Source organism: Danio aesculapii, chromosome 15 (assembly GCF_903798145.1).
Source record: "Danio aesculapii chromosome 15, fDanAes4.1, whole genome shotgun sequence".
Taxonomy (NCBI): domain Eukaryota; kingdom Metazoa; phylum Chordata; class Actinopteri; order Cypriniformes; family Danionidae; genus Danio; species Danio aesculapii.
The window spans coordinates 13846419-13865979 of NC_079449.1; the positions used below are offsets into that span (position 1 = coordinate 13846419).

General features: G+C 35.2%; 1 protein-coding gene across 1 annotated transcript in view; it reads right to left on the reverse strand.

Annotated features, from left to right (window-relative positions):
- Positions 1–10876, reverse strand: part of sesn3 (sestrin 3) — a 38940-nt gene extending 28064 nt beyond the window's left edge. Inside the window, exon 1 of the mRNA XM_056473360.1 lies at positions 10657–10876. Coding sequence (XP_056329335.1) covers positions 10657–10710 — 54 coding nt within the window. The 5' untranslated portion in view covers positions 10711–10876. The remainder of the gene's footprint in view (positions 1–10656) is intronic.
- Positions 10877–19561: the final 8685 nt, after the last annotated feature.

Below are 19561 nucleotides of genomic sequence, written 5' to 3' on the forward strand. Positions count from 1 at the left end.
GAGGTGTCTGAACACAACAGTGCTCTCAGCCCTAGACATGCCAGCTTTATTAAAGGATGCTATTGTTCAAGCTCTTGCCCAGTCAAGCTTTTTATTCGCAAAGTCTGTCCATGAGTCCTGTTATACTTCCTTTCCGTTCAAGACCTGAGCTCTGCTTTCAGCCCGAGACGAGTTCAGTTCAATTCAAGCTTATTTGTATAGCGCTTTTCACAATAATTATTGTTTCAGAGCAGCTTTACAAAATCTGCACATTATTGCATTACAGTCAAATTCTGAAACGCTAAGGTTAATTACCATAACTTTATTAGTCACCAATAACTTTAACTAATTAACTAGTAGCTAATCACTTTTAACAGTTAAAGTTAACACCTATAGTTATATAGTATATAGGGGATGTCTGTGTACACGTTCAATCAAGTGTATTTGTTGTACTCAAAGTATTCAATGGTTTTGCACAAGTGTGTTTGTGTTTTAAAGAGTCTGATCGTATCATCTTTGTTCCGGCGTAAAATGCAGGATTGTTTGCTTCATGATACACTCTCAGAAATAAAGGTACGGGAGCTGTCACTGGGGCAGTGTCATAAAGTACATATTTATACCTGAAGGGTACATAATGGTACCTAAAAGGTCCTTTTTAGGTACATTTGGGTACTAGAATGCTCCTTTAAGGTACCATTGTGGACTATTTGGGTACAAAAATGTATCTTTTAAAAAGGTACTGCCCCAGTGACAGCTCCCATATCTTTATTTTTTGAGAGTGCAGGAAAGGGGGATGGAGAACAAAACTGCACATTAATAGAGTACTTAAATTCTTTTGCTCAAGGCCAGACACTGAGGGTGAATAGGGGGGGGGAAATTAACTAAGGTCCTGTCTACATGGAAACGGATTTACAGGTCAACACACAAAAGTTTACCTTTTTTTTTTTTTTTCATCCTTTCGTCCACACGACACCAGCATGTGAGGTGAAAAGCAGGGGCGGACTTGGTCATTATAGATGATTTTTTTCATCTGGAGATTTTTATTTTTATTAATTAATTATTTATTTTTTGTAAATAAGCTGCATGTTAGTTATATATTATAAGTGGAACCTTTTTCTATTTTTAATATAAAATTAAATACAATAAATTCACATATAAAAAGCATTTTCACAAACTACTGTATAATTAGCCATATTTGTGATTAGATTTTAATATTTGCATGTGGAAGTACTGAAGGAACATTCCATTGTTCATGGGGGCCCCAATTTAGAAAAAAATAATAACGTTAAAATCGTAATGGTTTTAGGCAGATTTTACAACATATGATAGAAAACTTTTAAAAGAGATATATGATTAATATAGGCTTCTTGGCATTGGCTGGGCCCCCTAATTCTCCAGGGCCCTAAGCAGCTGCTTGCTTCGCTTATTGGTTAACTCCGTCCCCTGGTGAAATGTCTGAAAAAAATGCTCCTTGCATAGCCATGTAGATAGGCAAAGTGCCATGTTTTTAAAAATTATGACATCACAGTATCACACTCACTGTTTCTACAAAATTAAGTGGATTGAACATAAAATAATTGTTGTCCCCAAAAGTTGTTGTTGCTGGATGTAGATTATATTTTATCATCATACATTGTATAAAAAAAAAACAACAACAGTCAATTTAAATTCAATTCGTGTTGGGACAACATGAAGAAATTAAGTTAGCTCAATTTAAGTGGATTGAACATGAAACAGTAAAGTCCCCCAAAAAACTCAGAAATTGTATTGTTTGAGAGAATTTTAAATAGCTTGAACAAACAACAAGTGTAATTTTTTAGAATTTACTTCTCCAGTCAAGTTTTTGTATTAAGTTATGTTTAATAATGCAAATGAGGCCATAATAACATATGCACTATTTTTCCGATACATTTTCAAGCACAAAAATCTGAAGATTTGATTAAATCAAGTTCAGAATTCTTTTTTTAGAGGTTTTTACTGAGGGATTTTTGAGAGGGAATCTCTTTTTATCACTCCATAATTTTTTTTTCTTTGAAGCTCAAACAAGCTCATTATTTATTAACAAAATCTATGTGTTAAGTTCTTCACAATGGAAATATAAATAAAACCGTGAAATTTGTTGTGTGTAAGAGCTACTAAAGTGGAGATTTATACCACTGCTTCTTGCAAAAAGAACAGTAATAAGTACATAAATAATTCCTTCATTCATATCATCGTCAGCTCCTCAATAAAAGTTCCTACATATGAGAATCTTGTCAGTGCACACCCCCCCCCCCACTATTATGTTAAAAAAAAGTAAAAAATTATCTCCGCTTGCTTCTGTTTTCATATTTTAATTATAATCTAATCTACAGAGTACAGACACAAATTGACACAAAAACTAAAAGTGTATTATGTTTATTATAAAAGACAAAAACCCAAACCCTAAAAATGTTTAAAAAAACAAGGTGTTTTTTCATGTAGTGTTTCACCTTAAACAAATGATAAACAGTTTCTTCAAGACTGAGTTTGAACAAAGAGACTGAGGCATAAATGACTGCATGTGTAAAATATGGAATAGGAGGGTCGGGGAGGGAGCTGTGATGTAACGTTCTGGCACACTTGGCCACTAGTAAGTCTCCATCCAGATACGATAACAAATAATAAGGATCTCACTGAGGATTAGGATTAAGTTTGATCTCCAGTGAAGTTTATTAATGGGAAATATTGAGAGTATGGAGGGTTTTTATAAAGGTTTTACTGGAGATTACACTACAGTGTTATATAGAGAAAATAAAATTAAAATTGTGTCTAGTAGTAAAACCATTTTGTTACTCTGAAAAAAGATTTTAAAATGTATATATTTAAAAAGCCAGCATGCCAGCACGGCAGCTCAGTGGTTAGCATTGTTGCCTCACAGCAAGAAGGTTGCTGGTTCGAGTCCCTGCTGGGTTTAGTTGGCATTTCTGTGTGGAGTTTGCGTGTTCTCCCTGTGTTCAGGTGGGTTTCATCTTTCATCGGGGTCCGGTTTCCTGCACATGTGGTATACGTGAATTGAATAAACTAAATCGGCCATAGTGTATGAGTTTGTGTGTGAATGTGAGAGTGTATGGGTGTTTTCCACTACTGGGTTTTGGCTGGAAGGGCATCCGCTGCATAAAATATACACTGGAATCGTTGACAATTCATTCCGCTGTGGTGGTCTCTAAGAAATCAGAGACTAAGCCATAGGAAAATAAATATTTAAAAAATACATACTTTATTTGAGCTGGTTGCTGAGAAAATATTTATTCATTTACCTCATACATCAATACCTAATGTATTTATTTTATTTATTAGACTTACTGATGTGGAAACATTATTAAACTAAAATTCATAATAATTAATAAATGTTACTTATCAAAATCACTTCTCAAATATTCTGGGTTTAACATTTGAAAGAGTGTCATTTTTAAATTGAATTGAAAAATTAACCCAATGTTGGGTTTGTCAAAATTTGACCCAACGTTGGGTTATTGAAACCCAACATTTTTTAGAGTGTGTGATAAGAATAAACTACACTAAACTGTTTATTAATATATAAACACTGAAATATGCCTATTTTCATGACATTACAATAAATCAGTTCATCACTTTTTTTCATACAATACAGCATAATGTTGCCTTTATTTCACTCTGTCATCTGATTGCATCAGAGTCTGTGGGCCTTGAACAATGCCATTAAACTCATAAAAGATTACGCAACACTGGCAGAACCCACAGCTTTTAGTTTTGCCTGAGCAGATGCCCGGTGGCACCGCGACAAAAGAGCCACTTGCGTCCTCACCCAATTAGTACTTTGAGTATTTCTAGCTCTCACGGCTAGATGTTCCCCACAGATCAGTGCTCAAACGGCAGAACGTCCCGGCGGCAGGTCACTGTGTGGTAACGGGGTAGTGCGACTCATTGGTCAATTATGTCACGCCAGCGAACACGGCAGCTGGAGGAGCAGGAAGTGTGTCAGGTGCTGAATCAGCAAAACTGACTTCAGCAGCACCATTTTTATGCACAGCTTCTGTCTTGCCTCAGTCAAAGATATTGAGATACTAAACCAGTTGCACTGTTTTTTTAGCAGTCGAATTTCACAGAGGAGGCATTGTTGCTTGTTCTCTGAAGCGTGTAAGAGCAAATAGAAGTAAAAATGAGCTAACACAGGTGCTATGAGATTGCATGATAGTAGTTCAAACTATAAATAAAAAAATTAAAAAACTCCCCCATTGAGATTTGACAAGTCGTAGTTTGTTTTCAAAACTTTGGATATGTCAATGGTAAAATAGCAATAAAAATGGAAATGTTTTGCATTTGTGTTCATGAAAAGTTCTGCAATGGCAGTGTTGTCAAAATAATCCCCATTCACACAGTTCCGTGAAAATGACTAAACTTTGTTTTATGTAAGACAGGCCTGTAACTGGCAATGTCAATTTGTGAAGAAACACTTTTATTTTTTACTATAACAGTAGCAATCATCAGCCGTGTTGATTAAGCACATTATTAAGTCTGGTTTATACTTCTGAGTCGAGGGATCGGTGTGACCCACAGCGCCTGCCTTGCGTGTAGCCATACATTTATACTTCTGCATACTGTTTGTGTTGCTCTGCAATAACACTTCCGAAACGCTAGCTGGCAGTGAAGTTTATATGTTTCTCTGTGTCGAGTTTCTTCGCTGGTGTTTTGTTTTTTCTGAACGCTACCTTCCTCTACAAGTAGTTAAAACTCGCTCATTCTGACGGCGGACGTGCAACAACCTTAATCACGGGACTTGACACTTGTAAACACTTGCTCGAACAGGTTCACGTGGGTCTCAGCCCCTCCCACACTGGTCAGCGCAACCAAGCCGACCAATCACAGAGCTTGTGCCACGCATCGTTGCAACATGCAGTAAAATTTTTTTCGAGAGGTCAGCGTCAGCCACGGCGAGGGGTATGCGACAGCATGGAGGCTTACGAGTGCACTTGACGCAGAGGTATAAATCCCCCTTTAGTATAGCATGAGTAATTATTAGCGATGAAACGTCAAATTTTGAATAAAAATCACAAACTAAAAATTCTGGCTTGTTTTAACCCAACGTTGGGTTTGTCCATATTTGTCTAAATTTTGTGATTTTTAGAATAAGCTACATTAAATAATTTACTAATACATAAACTAATGTCGTGGTCACACTAGAGTTTAAACATGCGAAATTCGTACGGCATGCGAAAGGGGGCGGGAATAAACAAGATGATTAGACATTTGAAAAAGCGAGCGATTGGCTCACATTTTAAATTTCTGTCCAGAGAGGTCATGTTTTGATTGGGCTCACGCAGTCACATGATGCACTTTTGAAAGTCAGAGTTCACAAAGCTTGAACTTTGTAACGTGGCGAACTGCGAAACTTGTCGCACAGGCTTGTGTTTCCGGTCTGCCGCATTTGCATGCGTATAAATGGAAGTCTGTGGGGCGTAGTGAACATTACACCCATGTGACTAAAAACTGATTTGTACTTCTGCGTCGAGTGCCATGCTGTTCATTTTATATTTGTTTGTGTTGCTCTGCAATAACACTTCCATAACACTAGCTGGCAGTAGGTTTTTATGTTCCTCTGGGTCGAGTTTCATCACGGGTGTTTTGCATTTGCTAAATGCTACAAATAGCTAAAACTCGCTCATTCAGTGGCGGAAACCGGCGGATGTGAAACAATTTTAATCATAAGGTAAACACAAAACAAAAGTTCCATTTTGGAGCTCCATCACGGGACTCAACACTTGTATTCCGATTCTCAGCACAACCCACACTTGTCACCGCTACCAAGCCGACCAATCACAGAGCTTGCACTTCACGTCCTTGCCACATGTAGCCAAACTTTTTCAAAGGTGCACGTCGACATCAGCCATTGCGAGGGCTTTGCGACCGCAAGAAGGCTGTGCTGGACCATAAGCGTGCACTTCAAAGAGTAAATGACTTGCCTTAAAGGGGGTATGGTATAAATCAGCCTTAAACTGTCTGCATTATGCTTGTCTTGTTTACTTTACTGTTGGTTCCTAAGGGCGTACTCACACTATGTACATTTGACTTGAACCGAGCCAAAGCACGCTTGTCCCCCCTCCCGTCTCCCCTGACGGCCCGCACTCACATTACATTCGGGCCTGGGCACGCTTACGTCATCCATGATGCACTGTTCAGTAGAAAAGCGCTCTCGCTCAGCACAGTGGAGATTTCCTCAGTTATATTGTTTTAGTCGTTTGGGATGCAGTGACACACAGTCAGATATTTCGCCAAACAGATCCGCCACTTTTGACGTTCATAAACAGTCATAAACTCCTCATGCTGCAGGTATTAGGAGATTTGCTGAAGGCGCAGCTGTGGTGCAGTGAGGAGTTTGCGTCTTTAATAAACTACGACAGTTTGCATTCATTGAATGGTAAGAATGATTAATAAATCCATGTGAAACAGTCCCTTAAAATTTAATTTATACCTTTTAATAACATTTATTTGTCTTATAAGTTTGCAATGACATTGAAGTAAATATGTACAAATAAAGAAATAACATTATTCTTAAATTACGACAAGAAAAAACTCAATTAAATAAGGTCATGCAGTTACTTGAATGACATTTATTTATTCATTTTTCTTCGGCTTAGTCCCTTTTTTTCACCAGGAGTCGCCACCGCGGAATGAACTTTCAACTTATCCTGCATATGTTTTACACAGTGGATGCCCTTCCAGCTGCAACCCAGTACTGGGAAACATCCATACACACTCATTCACAAACGTACACTACGGCCAAATTAGTTTATTCAATTCACCTATAGCGCATGTCTTTGGACAGTGGGGTAAAGCAAAGCACCTGGAGGAAACCCACGCGAACACGGGGAGAACATGCAAACTCCACACAGAAATGCCAACTGACCCAGCTGGGACTCGAACCAGCGACCTTCTTGCTGTGAGATAGCAGTGCTAACCACTGAGCCACCGTGTCGCCAGAATGACAATTAATCACAATTATTTTCATTTAAATTCCAGACTAGAAATTGAGGCTTCCTCATGTATTTAATGGGAACAGTGCTTGCTTTTATATACTTTTCTGTAAAATCTTGAGGTCCGCTGTTATTTATAGATGTATAGATGATTTTATAAAAATTAAATTGGTCATAATAATTAGATTACCCTTGTTTTAACCCTTTAACAGACACTGTAACCACCTGATTGACCTTTTGTTTATAGGTTATCATTAAATCAAACAAACAGAAACACTCAAAATTAGCTTGGAGTGGGGTCCGGAACCAAATTTAGTCCAAATGTTTTTTTTGGGGGGGGCAGAAGTGGAAGTTAGAGAGTTAATGTATCATTTTTGTTTTCTAATAATATTCCATAGCCATTTTTTTAAGACTGACCAATTTTACAGTTTTTGTGAACCATCCCTTTAATGCACAGAGTCATTTTTGTTTCCTAATTGGCCTCTAATTATGTATAGCCTATTTCTTTTCTCTTTTTTTTTCCATGTCACTGGAAAACTGTGATGAGTTTGAACTGCATGATCACAACCTCGAAGAGCAGCAGGTGAGAAAAGTCCAGCTAATATTGAAGAGAGTAATCTAGTAGTGAAACGGGTAATGAAGAAACCTGCTGACATGACAAAGTTGATCACAAATCCCCCAAAACAGCCTCGCATAACCGGCTTCCTCTGAACACACACTCAAAAACACAGGTTTGCATAGAGCCAAAGCATAACCGGCTGTATTTGCTTGTGGCTGCAATTATAGACCGGAAGATCAAACAAACAGCTCTTCAGTCAATAGTTCAGTCTGATAAATAGCAGCTCGTGTGTCTGTATTAAAGTCCAGTTTGGCTGGGTGTGTGTGAAAAGGGAGATGTGCAGAGCAGAAGTAGGTCACATGTGTTGGAGATGATTAATGACAGCTAAAAATAACGTCTTCCAGCCAAAGAAAAAGTGAGAGAGATGACGGCAGGATTTGAGATGAGATGTGGAGGTCGCGCTTAAGCTTGTCAGGCTCTGATACAATCACAGTGTGAAGCGCTTAGCATTTGCTGTAAGTGATTTGAAGCTGTCAATAAGTCTTTAAAAATGTATTTAACAACAGAGATATGAATAAGTTTGGGCTTGACTGTGTGTGTTAAATACATTTAAGACTTATTGACAGTTTTAAATGTTGAACTCCAGGGATGTGATTAATTGGACTTGACTGTATGCAATATTATACAAAGTGTAATAAGCGATGGCAATATATATGCGTGTATAACAACTGTTTTTAGATTTTTTGCAGAAATATTTTTTTAATACTTAATGTAAAAACATGATATTTGAAAACTACACTTAAACTTCAATGCACAACATAATGTTTAATATTCAAATGAGCTGTTTTATTTTTTAATAAAACTCTATATGTTGTCTGTTAATTTTACATTTCTGCATGTTTGCTTCTGTATAGTGTGTGTGTGTGTGTATATATGTATGTGTGTATATATATATATATATATATATATATACACATATATGCACACACACGGTTGAAGTCAGAATTAGTAGCCCCCCTGTTTATTTTTTCCCCAATTTCTGTTTAATGGAGAGAAGTTTTTTTTAAACACATTTCTAAACATAATAGGTCTAATAACGGATTTATTTTATCTTCACCATGATGACATTAAATAATATTTTACTAGATATTTTTCAAGACACTTCTAAACATCTTAAAGTAACATTTAAAGGCTTAACTAGGTTAATTAGGTTAACTAGGCAGGTTAGGTTAATTAGACAAGATATTGTATAACGATGGTTTGTTCTGTAGACTATTGAAAAATAATTAGCTTAAAGGGGCTAATAATTTTGACCTTAAAATGGTTTTAAAAAGTTTAAAACTGCTTTTATTGTAGCTGAAATAAAACAAACAAGACTTTCTCCAGAAGAAAAAATATTATCAGAAATACTGTGAAAGCTCAGCTTAACTGAGTACATCCCATTTTGAAAAAAAAGTTTTTATCCATTTCTGAGTGAATATAGGGAATGTATTTTGGTTCACTTAAAGAAAACATATTTATTAAACAGATATATTTATGAAAATAATAATTTAGTCATTTAGAAATTGAAAGATAATACAATTAAATTCAACCAAAATATTGCAAAAAAATTACAACCTACAAAATTTCAACTAAATTTAAATATATTTTTTTTGCTTCTCTTGATCTTTTTAAAAAAAAAATTTTATTTAATATATTTCTATAGCATATAAATTTGGCTGTACTAGTTTTTGGACCGTTATCGTAAGTTATTTTGTTAAGCTCGAGATTTGGCTTTAGTACTGACTAATGTGTATATACACAAATCTAATATTGTATAGCTTCATATTAAAAATCTGAATTTAAAAGATAGATTTGTGAGGGGTACTTATATATGCAGAACACTGTGTGTGTGTGTGTGTGTGTGTGTGTGTGTGTGTGTGTGTGTGTGTGTGTACATATATATATATATATATATATATATATATATATATATATTTATTTATTTAATTAATATTATTATTATTTTATTTATTTTTTTTTTTTCAACAGTGACTACACACGGCAGAAACAAACTTAACCTTCGTTTTTTTACAGTGGTGTATAGGCATGGGACGATAACCGTTTTCAAGGTATATCATGGTTTGGAAAAGTCACGTTATTAAAACCGCCAATATTTTCTGTAATACTGTTCCCAAGGTGTGTGTAAGAATTTTTTGGGGGGGCAACAGTATCTCCAGCAGAAAAGATGTCATTTTATATTGTAAAGAAATCTGTGTTTTTCAAACTAATGAAGACAGCAGAAGTCAATGATTGATTTGAATTATTTAGCCTGAACGTTTACTGCTCCAAAACATTTTAAATATTTCTCAAAATAAAATATATTGTGTTCAAAGGGGGGAAAGTTGTTGTATTTTAACCCAGACATTTAAAAACAACTTATTTTAGAATCATAATACCGTAAAACCGTGATATTTTTATCTAAGGTTATCATACCGTCAGAATCTTATACTGGTCCATGCCCAGCGGTGTAGTTACACATATAATTCGCGCAAACATACATAGTTCATTGAAAAAAAATATATATTTTTTTATCATATTTTACTCATTTACCCAGTCTTCACTTGTTAAAAACCTTGAGTTTCTTTCTTCTGTTGAACACAAAGGAAGATATTTTGAAGAATGCTTAAAACCTGCAATGGCAAATTTTATATAAATTGCTCAGCATAAATGAGTACACCCCCTTCTGAAAATTAATATTTCTATCCATTTCTCAGTGAGTACAGCAAATAAGTTTAATTCAAATAAAACCGTAAATAGTTAGATGCATAAAAATAAGCTAAAATAAAAAATAAACTACTTTTTCCTGTTTATAAAAATATTATTTTATTTTATTCCTCAACATTAATTTGAGTGTGTTCATTTTTGGATCGTGATCCTTAAGTTATTTTGGCGTTAGTACTTACTAATCTAATATATATGCACAAATTTATTGTTAAGCGTGTGTGTGTGAGAAGTCGCCAGAAATATAGCTGCTCGATGTACAACCATTTTAATACATTTCCATAACGATTAAATTATTGTTTTAAGAAGACATATTATTGATTAATCGCAAACTGATGTAGAATTACAGTTTAGACGCACAAACACAGTGAGAAAAGCGTTTACCTTCTCTCTGATCGTGTTCCGGCAGTGGTTACAGATGCCTGCGGTTCCGTTCATTCTTACGAGCTTTAACCAGGTGAAGATCTGAATCCCGGTGTCACAGACGGTGTGTTGGTCTGGGCATGTCCAGGTCTTCTGTGGACAATCAGGACCTGAAGGAGGACAGGAGACTCCTCCGTAATCCTCCGTTCGCAGTGCGCAAAGCTATACAAGTGTCCCGACTTCAGCATGAGCGTGCGCGCGACACGCCCCCCTCAGCTGGCCTCTTTCGAGCCGACTCTCTAGTGAGTTGTTCAATAGAGCCGATTCGGTGATTCACTTCACTTTTGACTTCGTTCGTTGAAAAGTTATTAAAAACTGTGTCACTGGGTAAAGTAGTGCTTGTAATATTGATGATGTATATTTTAACATTACCAGTAATTTGTGTTTCTGCTTTATTCGCGAGCAAGAATAAAACTCGACACTTTCTCGACGTAACAGAAATCACGGATGGCACGTACAAAACAAAATCGGCCTTCTGTCGACATGTATCACTCATATAAACCACTTTAACTTATCACAGAATCGTTTTAAATGTCTCAAAGTCGCAGAAATGGGGAAAGTTCATATCAAAATTGAATTAGCTGTTGATTTAATCATTCCTCAGGCCATTCAGTAGCTATATGTGACCTTTTTTTCTGAAGTAGGTGTTAAATAGGATTTTAACTAGGACTTGATTTCGAGGGTCATAATATGGCTTCAGATCACACATTTGTGAGCATTTTGTTGTGGATTAAACCAATTGGTAAAATGTCTTGGACTGATTGTATTACTTAATAAGATCTCTATGTATCGTGAGCCATAAATATTCATTTTGTTTTGCATGTATGTTTTTAAGTAACTCTCTAATTGTTGGAAGCTGCCCAGCAAACAATTTTGTGTTTAAGACATCTAAACATAGACCACTTGGCTGAAGCAAGGCTAAATTTGGGCTGTCAGTGAAAATCTAATACACGTCTAAGAATAGCCCAAAATAGACAGAGTTAATATGTTTATAATTCATTTCTGTTTATTTGATGACTAGTCCTGTTTTGGCCTGTTCTTAGACATCTATTAGATTTTCATTGACAGCCCAAATTTAGCCTTGTTTTAGCCAAGATGACTATGTTTAGACATCTATTAGACATCTTTTAAAAACAAAAAAAAAATGCTTGCTGGGTGTTGACTTGCCCAGTTTCAGCCAAAAATCATTTGTAATGTTCTACAGATTAAAAAATTAGTAATTATAAGAATTTACACCTACACTATATAAAAAATCTGAATCAACTTAACCTTATGAGTCCATTGAACTATATGTTAAACTGACTTAAAACAGCTTGCGTAATTTATAAAATTAAGTTAGAACATAATTAACTTTTAGTTCAATAAGTTACAATGACCTAAAACATATGCTGTCAGGACTAATTGATCTTATTATTTTTTACGGTTTACACCTTGAATTGTCATTTGAATAAATAATGCTTTTAAAACTGAAAACATAAAGAACTATGGAGCTAGATTTGTTTCTTTATTATTTAATCAAAAATATTTACTTTTAAGGAAAAATTAAGCACATAGTAATTAAAAAATAAAAGATTGCAAATAAAAAAACATTTCATTCAAAAAAAAAAATGTCAGTGATAATAAAATGTTTTGCATCGCAAAAAATAAACTGCAGTAAGCACAATTTTCATTGCACACTCATTAATTTTGCTCTCTGTTCTGCTGTCATTTATTGCACATCTAGAATCTTTGCTTGCGAATTGAAAGGTTTTGCTTGCATGTTGAAAAGTTTTGAACCACTGTATGCTAGAGTAATTTTTGTGTCTTTATTATTCAAACAAACATATTTAGTATTAGACCAAAACTAAGTACATTGTAATTAAAAAAAAAAAAAAAAAAAAAAAAAAAAAAAAATTTAATTAAAAAATGTCATTGGTTAAAAAAAATCTGCATCGCAAAAAATAAACTTGCCATTTTATTCAGTTACCAGTAGGGTTTTTATTCATTTTGCTTTCTGTTGGGTCAGTTTTTTTTTGCGGATCCTAAATTTTTGCTTGCGAGTTGAAAAGTTTTGAACTCTTCAGCGCAGGGGGCGGTATCTTCCCTCTGGGATGAGAGGCCTTTTTCTATTGGTCAAACTGGATTGACGTCACAGGTTGGCCACGCCCACTACATGTTCGCGCGATTGGACTCCTAACAGATGAGCGAGCGATGGCGAGCAACAGGTCTACTTCGAGGTAAGTTAACAAAAACTGTATAACTTGTATATTATTATCCACATGTCCCATCGGATAACATAACGACTGCTATTATTAGCTCGGAGTACTTCGTAATATAGATTAATAATCTCGATTATCTTACATTTGCTGTCGGCCTTCTGTAGTGCACAGCTGCAATAGGCAACGGAAGGCCGCTGTATGTTATTTTGGAAAATATACATTAATGTACCGTCACTGTAAAAACAGGCTTTGCTTATGTCTGTATGATGTCTGTAGATGAAGGCCAGGTGTACCTTAACTTCCGGTCGGAAACTTTTGTAGTGAATTATCAAGGTTCACAAAACGAAGCATTCTTTTACCTGTAATGTTAGACATGTAAGAATAATATATAGATAAAGTTTCACATTTTTAAATTAAATAGCTTGTTTAATTATGTAATATATAGTCTATGCTTTATATAAAATATTCAAACACGTTTTTTTCTTTTTGTGTTTACTGATTACTGTTTAAAAACCTTATTTTTCATAATTAAATTTATGTTAAATCTTCACTATTCCAAGCATGATGACATTCAAATAAGATTTATGCTGATGCTTATTTGCTTTACTTCTGTTACTGTAGTAACGTTAGGTGATATTTTCTATTCAGACAATCAAAATATTTAAGGATCAAATCTGAAATGATCTCAAATGCAGATATAACGTAAAATCCACGTTTCCAAATCCAAATTAGATCTATTGACTACAGAATTTGTTCTCTTTTTTTATTGTATATACATAATCTCTGAAACTGAGCATTTGATAAAGTACTGTAAGAAAATAAAATATATATTTTTAAATAAACATTTTTTGTTCAGCCAAATTTGAAGTTAAAGAAATGGCAATATTTTGTCTACAACTTACCAGTAAAAATTATACCCAGTCTTCCAGTGATAATAGGTTCGGTCAGGGTTGTACCATGCAGTCTGTGCTAAAGTAGATCATTCAATTTTACTTAATTCAATTTCTTTTCAAAAGATTACCTTTTGAAAAATCATTGTTTTTGTGAAGGAACATGATTTCATATCACATAATCAGGAAGAAACCATTATTTTGTAGAACAACATACCAGAAAATATTTTGAATTAATTTCAAGTCCATATCACCTATTCCTTCACATTTGATGCAATGCTATGCAATGCTTCTGAATGCCATGAATGTTACCTTTTAAAGTAATTTTGTTAATAGCTATATTGTTTATCTTTACAGATCTCTTCAGTGGGAGATTTTGCGTAGGTCCGCTGATAGACTGGGGCACGTTATTGATCGGCAGCCCATTGATGTTGAATATCTGCAGTTGGTTTGCAGTCAAGAGCTACTGTTTCTTCGAACAGGAGCATCATATTTAGAAATTCCACAGTGCGTGGTGGATGCTCTTGAACACTTATCTGAGGTCATCTCTAGCTACCTCTCACAGAGTTTTGTCCCTCCACTTTTAGAAAATGTAGCTGTGGCTGAAAGTTTTGGAAGTGTGGGGCGTCCCAAGTTAAGCATACAAAGAGAAACACTTCCAAGATTTGCTCAGCATGCACTTACCACTGGCCTCTTTGGCTAAAGTGCATGGTATTTCAAGATCTACCTTATACAGGCGAATGAAGGAGGAAAATCTGTCAGTAAGGAACAGCTATTCAAATATTTCAGATCATGAGCTTGATCAGAAGGTTAGATCTATAAAAGAAAGAATTCCTCATGCTGGATATAGGCTTGTAAAGGGATCTCTACAAGCAATGGGACACAGAGTTACATGGAGACAAGTAAAGATGTCTATGCAACGTGTAGATGGTGCTGGAGTACTTTCAAGAATGGTCCAGCTGTCTTGCATTGCAAGACGTGTATACTCTGTTCCTGCTCCCTTGTCTCTTCTCCACATAGACACCAATCACAAGTTGATAAGGTAAAAAAAGTATTCATATATACACATATATCTATGCAATATTCTGCAAATAACAGCACTAGTTCCACCTCTTCACCCTTGTGTATTACTCCGCCCACATACAGCGACAAGCAGAGGACGCTCTACAGTTTGACAAATACTGATGCTGTTGGGCAACATCATGTACTTTTGAGGCTTTTTTAGGCTAGAATGTATTTGTTTATATTGCAAATATGCAGTTTATTTAAGGATAGTGCCTACTTCAAATATTTATAATTTCTGAGAGACACAGAGTCAGTGGCCGTCAGCCTGTCATTAAGCAGAGCAGAGGGTTGATGTTGTCCATCCACAAGATGGCGACAGAGACCTCATAATAAGCCCTTAGAGGAGAGGAAACCCAGTGTAAATTTCATACTACAGCTGATCAAATCATTATTAAACTGGTAAGTGACTTTCTGAGTCGATCTCTATTTTGTATGTTGTAGTGCTGTATTTATTTTACAAGCCTATATCCAGCATGAGGAATTCTTTCTTTTATAGATCTAACCTTCTGATCAAGCTCATGATCTGAAATATTTGAATAGCTGTTCCTTACTGACAGATTTTCCTCCTTCATTCGCCTGTATAAGGTAGATCTTGAAATACCATGCACTTTAGCCAAAGAGGCCAGTGGTAAGTGCATGCTGAGCAAATCTTGGAAGTGTTTCTCTTTGTATGCTTAACTTGGGACGCCCCACACTTCCAAAACTTTCAGCCACAGCTACATTTTCTAAAAGTGGAGGGACAAAACTCTGTGAGAGGTAGCTAGAGATGACCTCAGATAAGTGTTCAAGAGCATCCACCACGCACTGTGGAATTTCTAAATATGATGCTCCTGTTCGAAGAAACAGTAGCTCTTGACTGCAAACCAACTGCAGATATTCAACATCAATGGGCTGCCGATCAATAACGTGCCCCAGTCTATCAGCGGACCTACGCAAAATCTCCCACTGAAGAGATCTGTAAAGATAAACAATATAGCTATTAACAAAATTACTTTAAAAGGTAACATTCATGGCATTCAGAAGCATTGCATAGCATTGCATCAAATGTGAAGGAATAGGTGATATGGACTTGAAATTAATTCAAAATATTTTCTGGTATGTTGTTCTACAAAATAATGGTTTCTTCCTGATTATGTGATATGAAATCATGTTCCTTCACAAAAACAATGATTTTTCAAAAGGTAATCTTTTGAAAAGAAATTGAATTAAGTAAAATTGAATGATCTACTTTAGCACAGACTGCATGGTACAACCCTGACCGAACCTATTATCACTGGAAGACTGGGTATAATTTTTACTGGTAAGTTGTAGACAAAATATTGCCATTTCTTTAACTTCAAATTTGGCTGAACAAAAAATGTTTATTTAAAAATATATATTTTATTTTCTTACAGTACTTTATCAAATGCTCAGTTTCAGAGATTATGTATATACAATAAAAAAAGAGAACAAATTCTGTAGTCAATAGATCTAATTTGGATTTGGAAACGTGGATTTTACGTTATATCTGCATTTGAGATCATTTCAGATTTGATCCTTAAATATTTTGATTGTCTGAATAGAAAATATCACCTAACGTTACTACAGTAACAGAAGTAAAGCAAATAAGCATCAGCATAAATCTTATTTGAATGTCATCATGCTTGGAATAGTGAAGATTTAACATAAATTTAATTATGAAAAATAAGGTTTTTAAACAGTAATCAGTAAACACAAAAAGAAAAAAACGTGTTTGAATATTTTATATAAAGCATAGACTATATATTACATAATTAAACAAGCTATTTAATTTAAAAATGTGAAACTTTATCTATATATTATTCTTACATGTCTAACATTACAGGTAAAAGAATGCTTCGTTTTGTGAACCTTGATAATTCACTACAAAAGTTTCCGACCGGAAGTTAAGGTACACCTGGCCTTCATCTACAGACATCATACAGACATAAGCAAAGCCTGTTTTTACAGTGACGGTACATTAATGTATATTTTCCAAAATAACATACAGCGGCCTTCCGTTGCCTATTGCAGCTGTGCACTACAGAAGGCCGACAGCAAATGTAAGATAATCGAGATTATTAATCTATATTACGAAGTACTCCGAGCTAATAATAGCAGTCGTTATGTTATCCGATGGGACATGTGGATAATAATATACAAGTTATACAGTTTTTGTTAACTTACCTCGAAGTAGACCTGTTGCTCGCCATCGCTCGCTCATCTGTTAGGAGTCCAATCGCGCGAACATGTAGTGGGCGTGGCCAACCTGTGACGTCAATCCAGTTTGACCAATAGAAAAAGGCCTCTCATCCCAGAGGGAAGATACCGCCCCCTGCGCTGAAGAGTTCAAAACTTTTCAACTCGCAAGCAAAAATTTAGGATCCGCAAATAAAAACTGACCCAACAGAAAGCAAAATGAATAAAAACCCTACTGGTAACTGAATAAAATGGCAAGTTTATTTTTTGCGATGCAGATTTTTTTTAACCAATGACATTTTTTAATTAAATGTTTTTTTTTTTTTTTTTAATTTTTTATTTTTTAATTACAATGTACTTAGTTTTGGTCTAATACTAAATATGTTTGTTTGAATAATAAAGACACAAAAATTACTCTAGCATACAGTGGTTCAAAACTTTTCAACATGCAAGCAAAACCTTTCAATTCGCAAGCAAAGATTCTAGATGTGCAATAAATGACAGCAGAACAGAGAGCAAAATTAATGAGTGTGCAATGAAAATTGTGCTTACTGCAGTTTATTTTTTGCGATGCAAAACATTTTATTATCACTGACATTTTTTTTTTGAATGAAATGTTTTTTTATTTGCAATCTTTTATTTTTTAATTACTATGTGCTTAATTTTTCCTTAAAAGTAAATATTTTTGATTAAATAATAAAGAAACAAATCTAGCTCCATAAAGAACCACCTTAGATGACTTCAATGAATCAATTTACTCAACCGTCCAAAAGAATCAATTTACTCAACAGATTCAGACTCTCCCTCCATTTTGTCTATCTTGTCCAGACATGTCCCTCTCACAATCTTTTAAGACTTTCTGTCATTTGAATAAATAATCCCTTTTAAAAGTGCAAACATACCGAATCACTTTACATGACTTAAATGAATCAGTCCAAAAGAATCACTTCACTCAACAGAATCAGACTCCCCCTCCACTTTTTTTCTGTCTTGTCCAGACATGTCCCTCCCACAAACTTTTAAGACTTTCTGTGAAGAGACTTGTATATTTTTTCATGCACAGCCTTAAACCCATGCAGTTATTGGATATGCAGTCAGGGGGTGAATGTTTAATTACTTTACAGTAATTGTGTTTTAGTACACCTAATGAAATGTCTGTGCTGAGGTCAATGGCTCATATAATACAGTATACCTCTAATAAAACTGATGTGTATTGCATCAGGACGTCTGATTTAGATTATAGCATTTCTATATCTTTCTGAAACCCACTGGACACCTTTCTTGTCTTGGAAAAATATGTCAAGGCAATCATTGTCTACAGCACCAAAGTGGAACTCAACAATAGTCTTTTACAGTGCATGCAAACAGGAGCCTTGAATAGAGTTGGGAATTGCTGACAGAGCACAATGACCATCAGACTGTGTGGACGAGAGCCAAGCCCTGCAGGATTTTCATCAACGGATTCACGAAAGCAGCCCACGGGGTGCTACTAAAAACATTCCTATGATCTCAGACTGATGTTGAAGAGTTCAGATGAAATGAGCGCTGGCCTACATAAACTTATTCATGCTGTTATCTTTTGTTGTTCCAACAAGATTGCAAAACATCACCAAACTTCAGGTTTCTGCTCAAGAAAGTTCAAGGTTTTAATTCATTGAAAAGGGTAATATTAATTCAGCAAATTCTATGGTGATCCTTAAACATTAAACCCTTAAGCTGAGAAATCCCCACATGGATCTTGCAGAGAAACCCAAACTGACAATGTCTTTTCTCTCTCTCTCTCTCTCTCTCTCTCTCTCTCTCTCTCTCTTTCTTTCTCTCTCTCTCTCTCTCTCTCTCTCCACCAGAGTTTAATTTCACCCGGCAACAGCGTGATGTCATGAGCAGAGGGAGAAGTCAACCAATCAGAGATTGGACCGAGCAACCGTGAGCTCACAATTCTGTATCCTAGCAATGGCTAAATGGTAGTGGTGTGAACTTCCTGAGACAATCTAGATTTATGCAACACACTTAAGAAACATGTCAGTGGATTTTGCACACTTTTTACAACCCAACACACACATTCATTGGCTCCCTGATAAATCTGCCGTAATATGCTGTTGCTTCGAGTCACTTGTTGGAAATATTTTCACACTGTTTGCAACATTGATTGCTTGATTATGACTGATGCACACAGTCTGCTTTTATCATTAAGTGTTTTAATTGATTTATACACTACCGGTCAAAAGTTTGGGGTTATGTTTGTTTTTTAGAGGAAATTATTCTGTTCATCAAGGTGGCATTTATTAAATGTTAAAAAAAGGTTAAATATTTAATAACTTTTTAAATAACTGCTTTCTTCTCAAATATCATGTTTATTTTCAGTGGGCACCATAAAGTCTTTCCAACAGATTGGAGATCAATATAAAGTTCCAAAATCCAATTTTTATAACTTAAGGATGTTTGGGAGAGGGATATAGGTCAAACTATTGAGGAGAATGACTGGGACATTGTATGTGATAATATATACCCGAAATG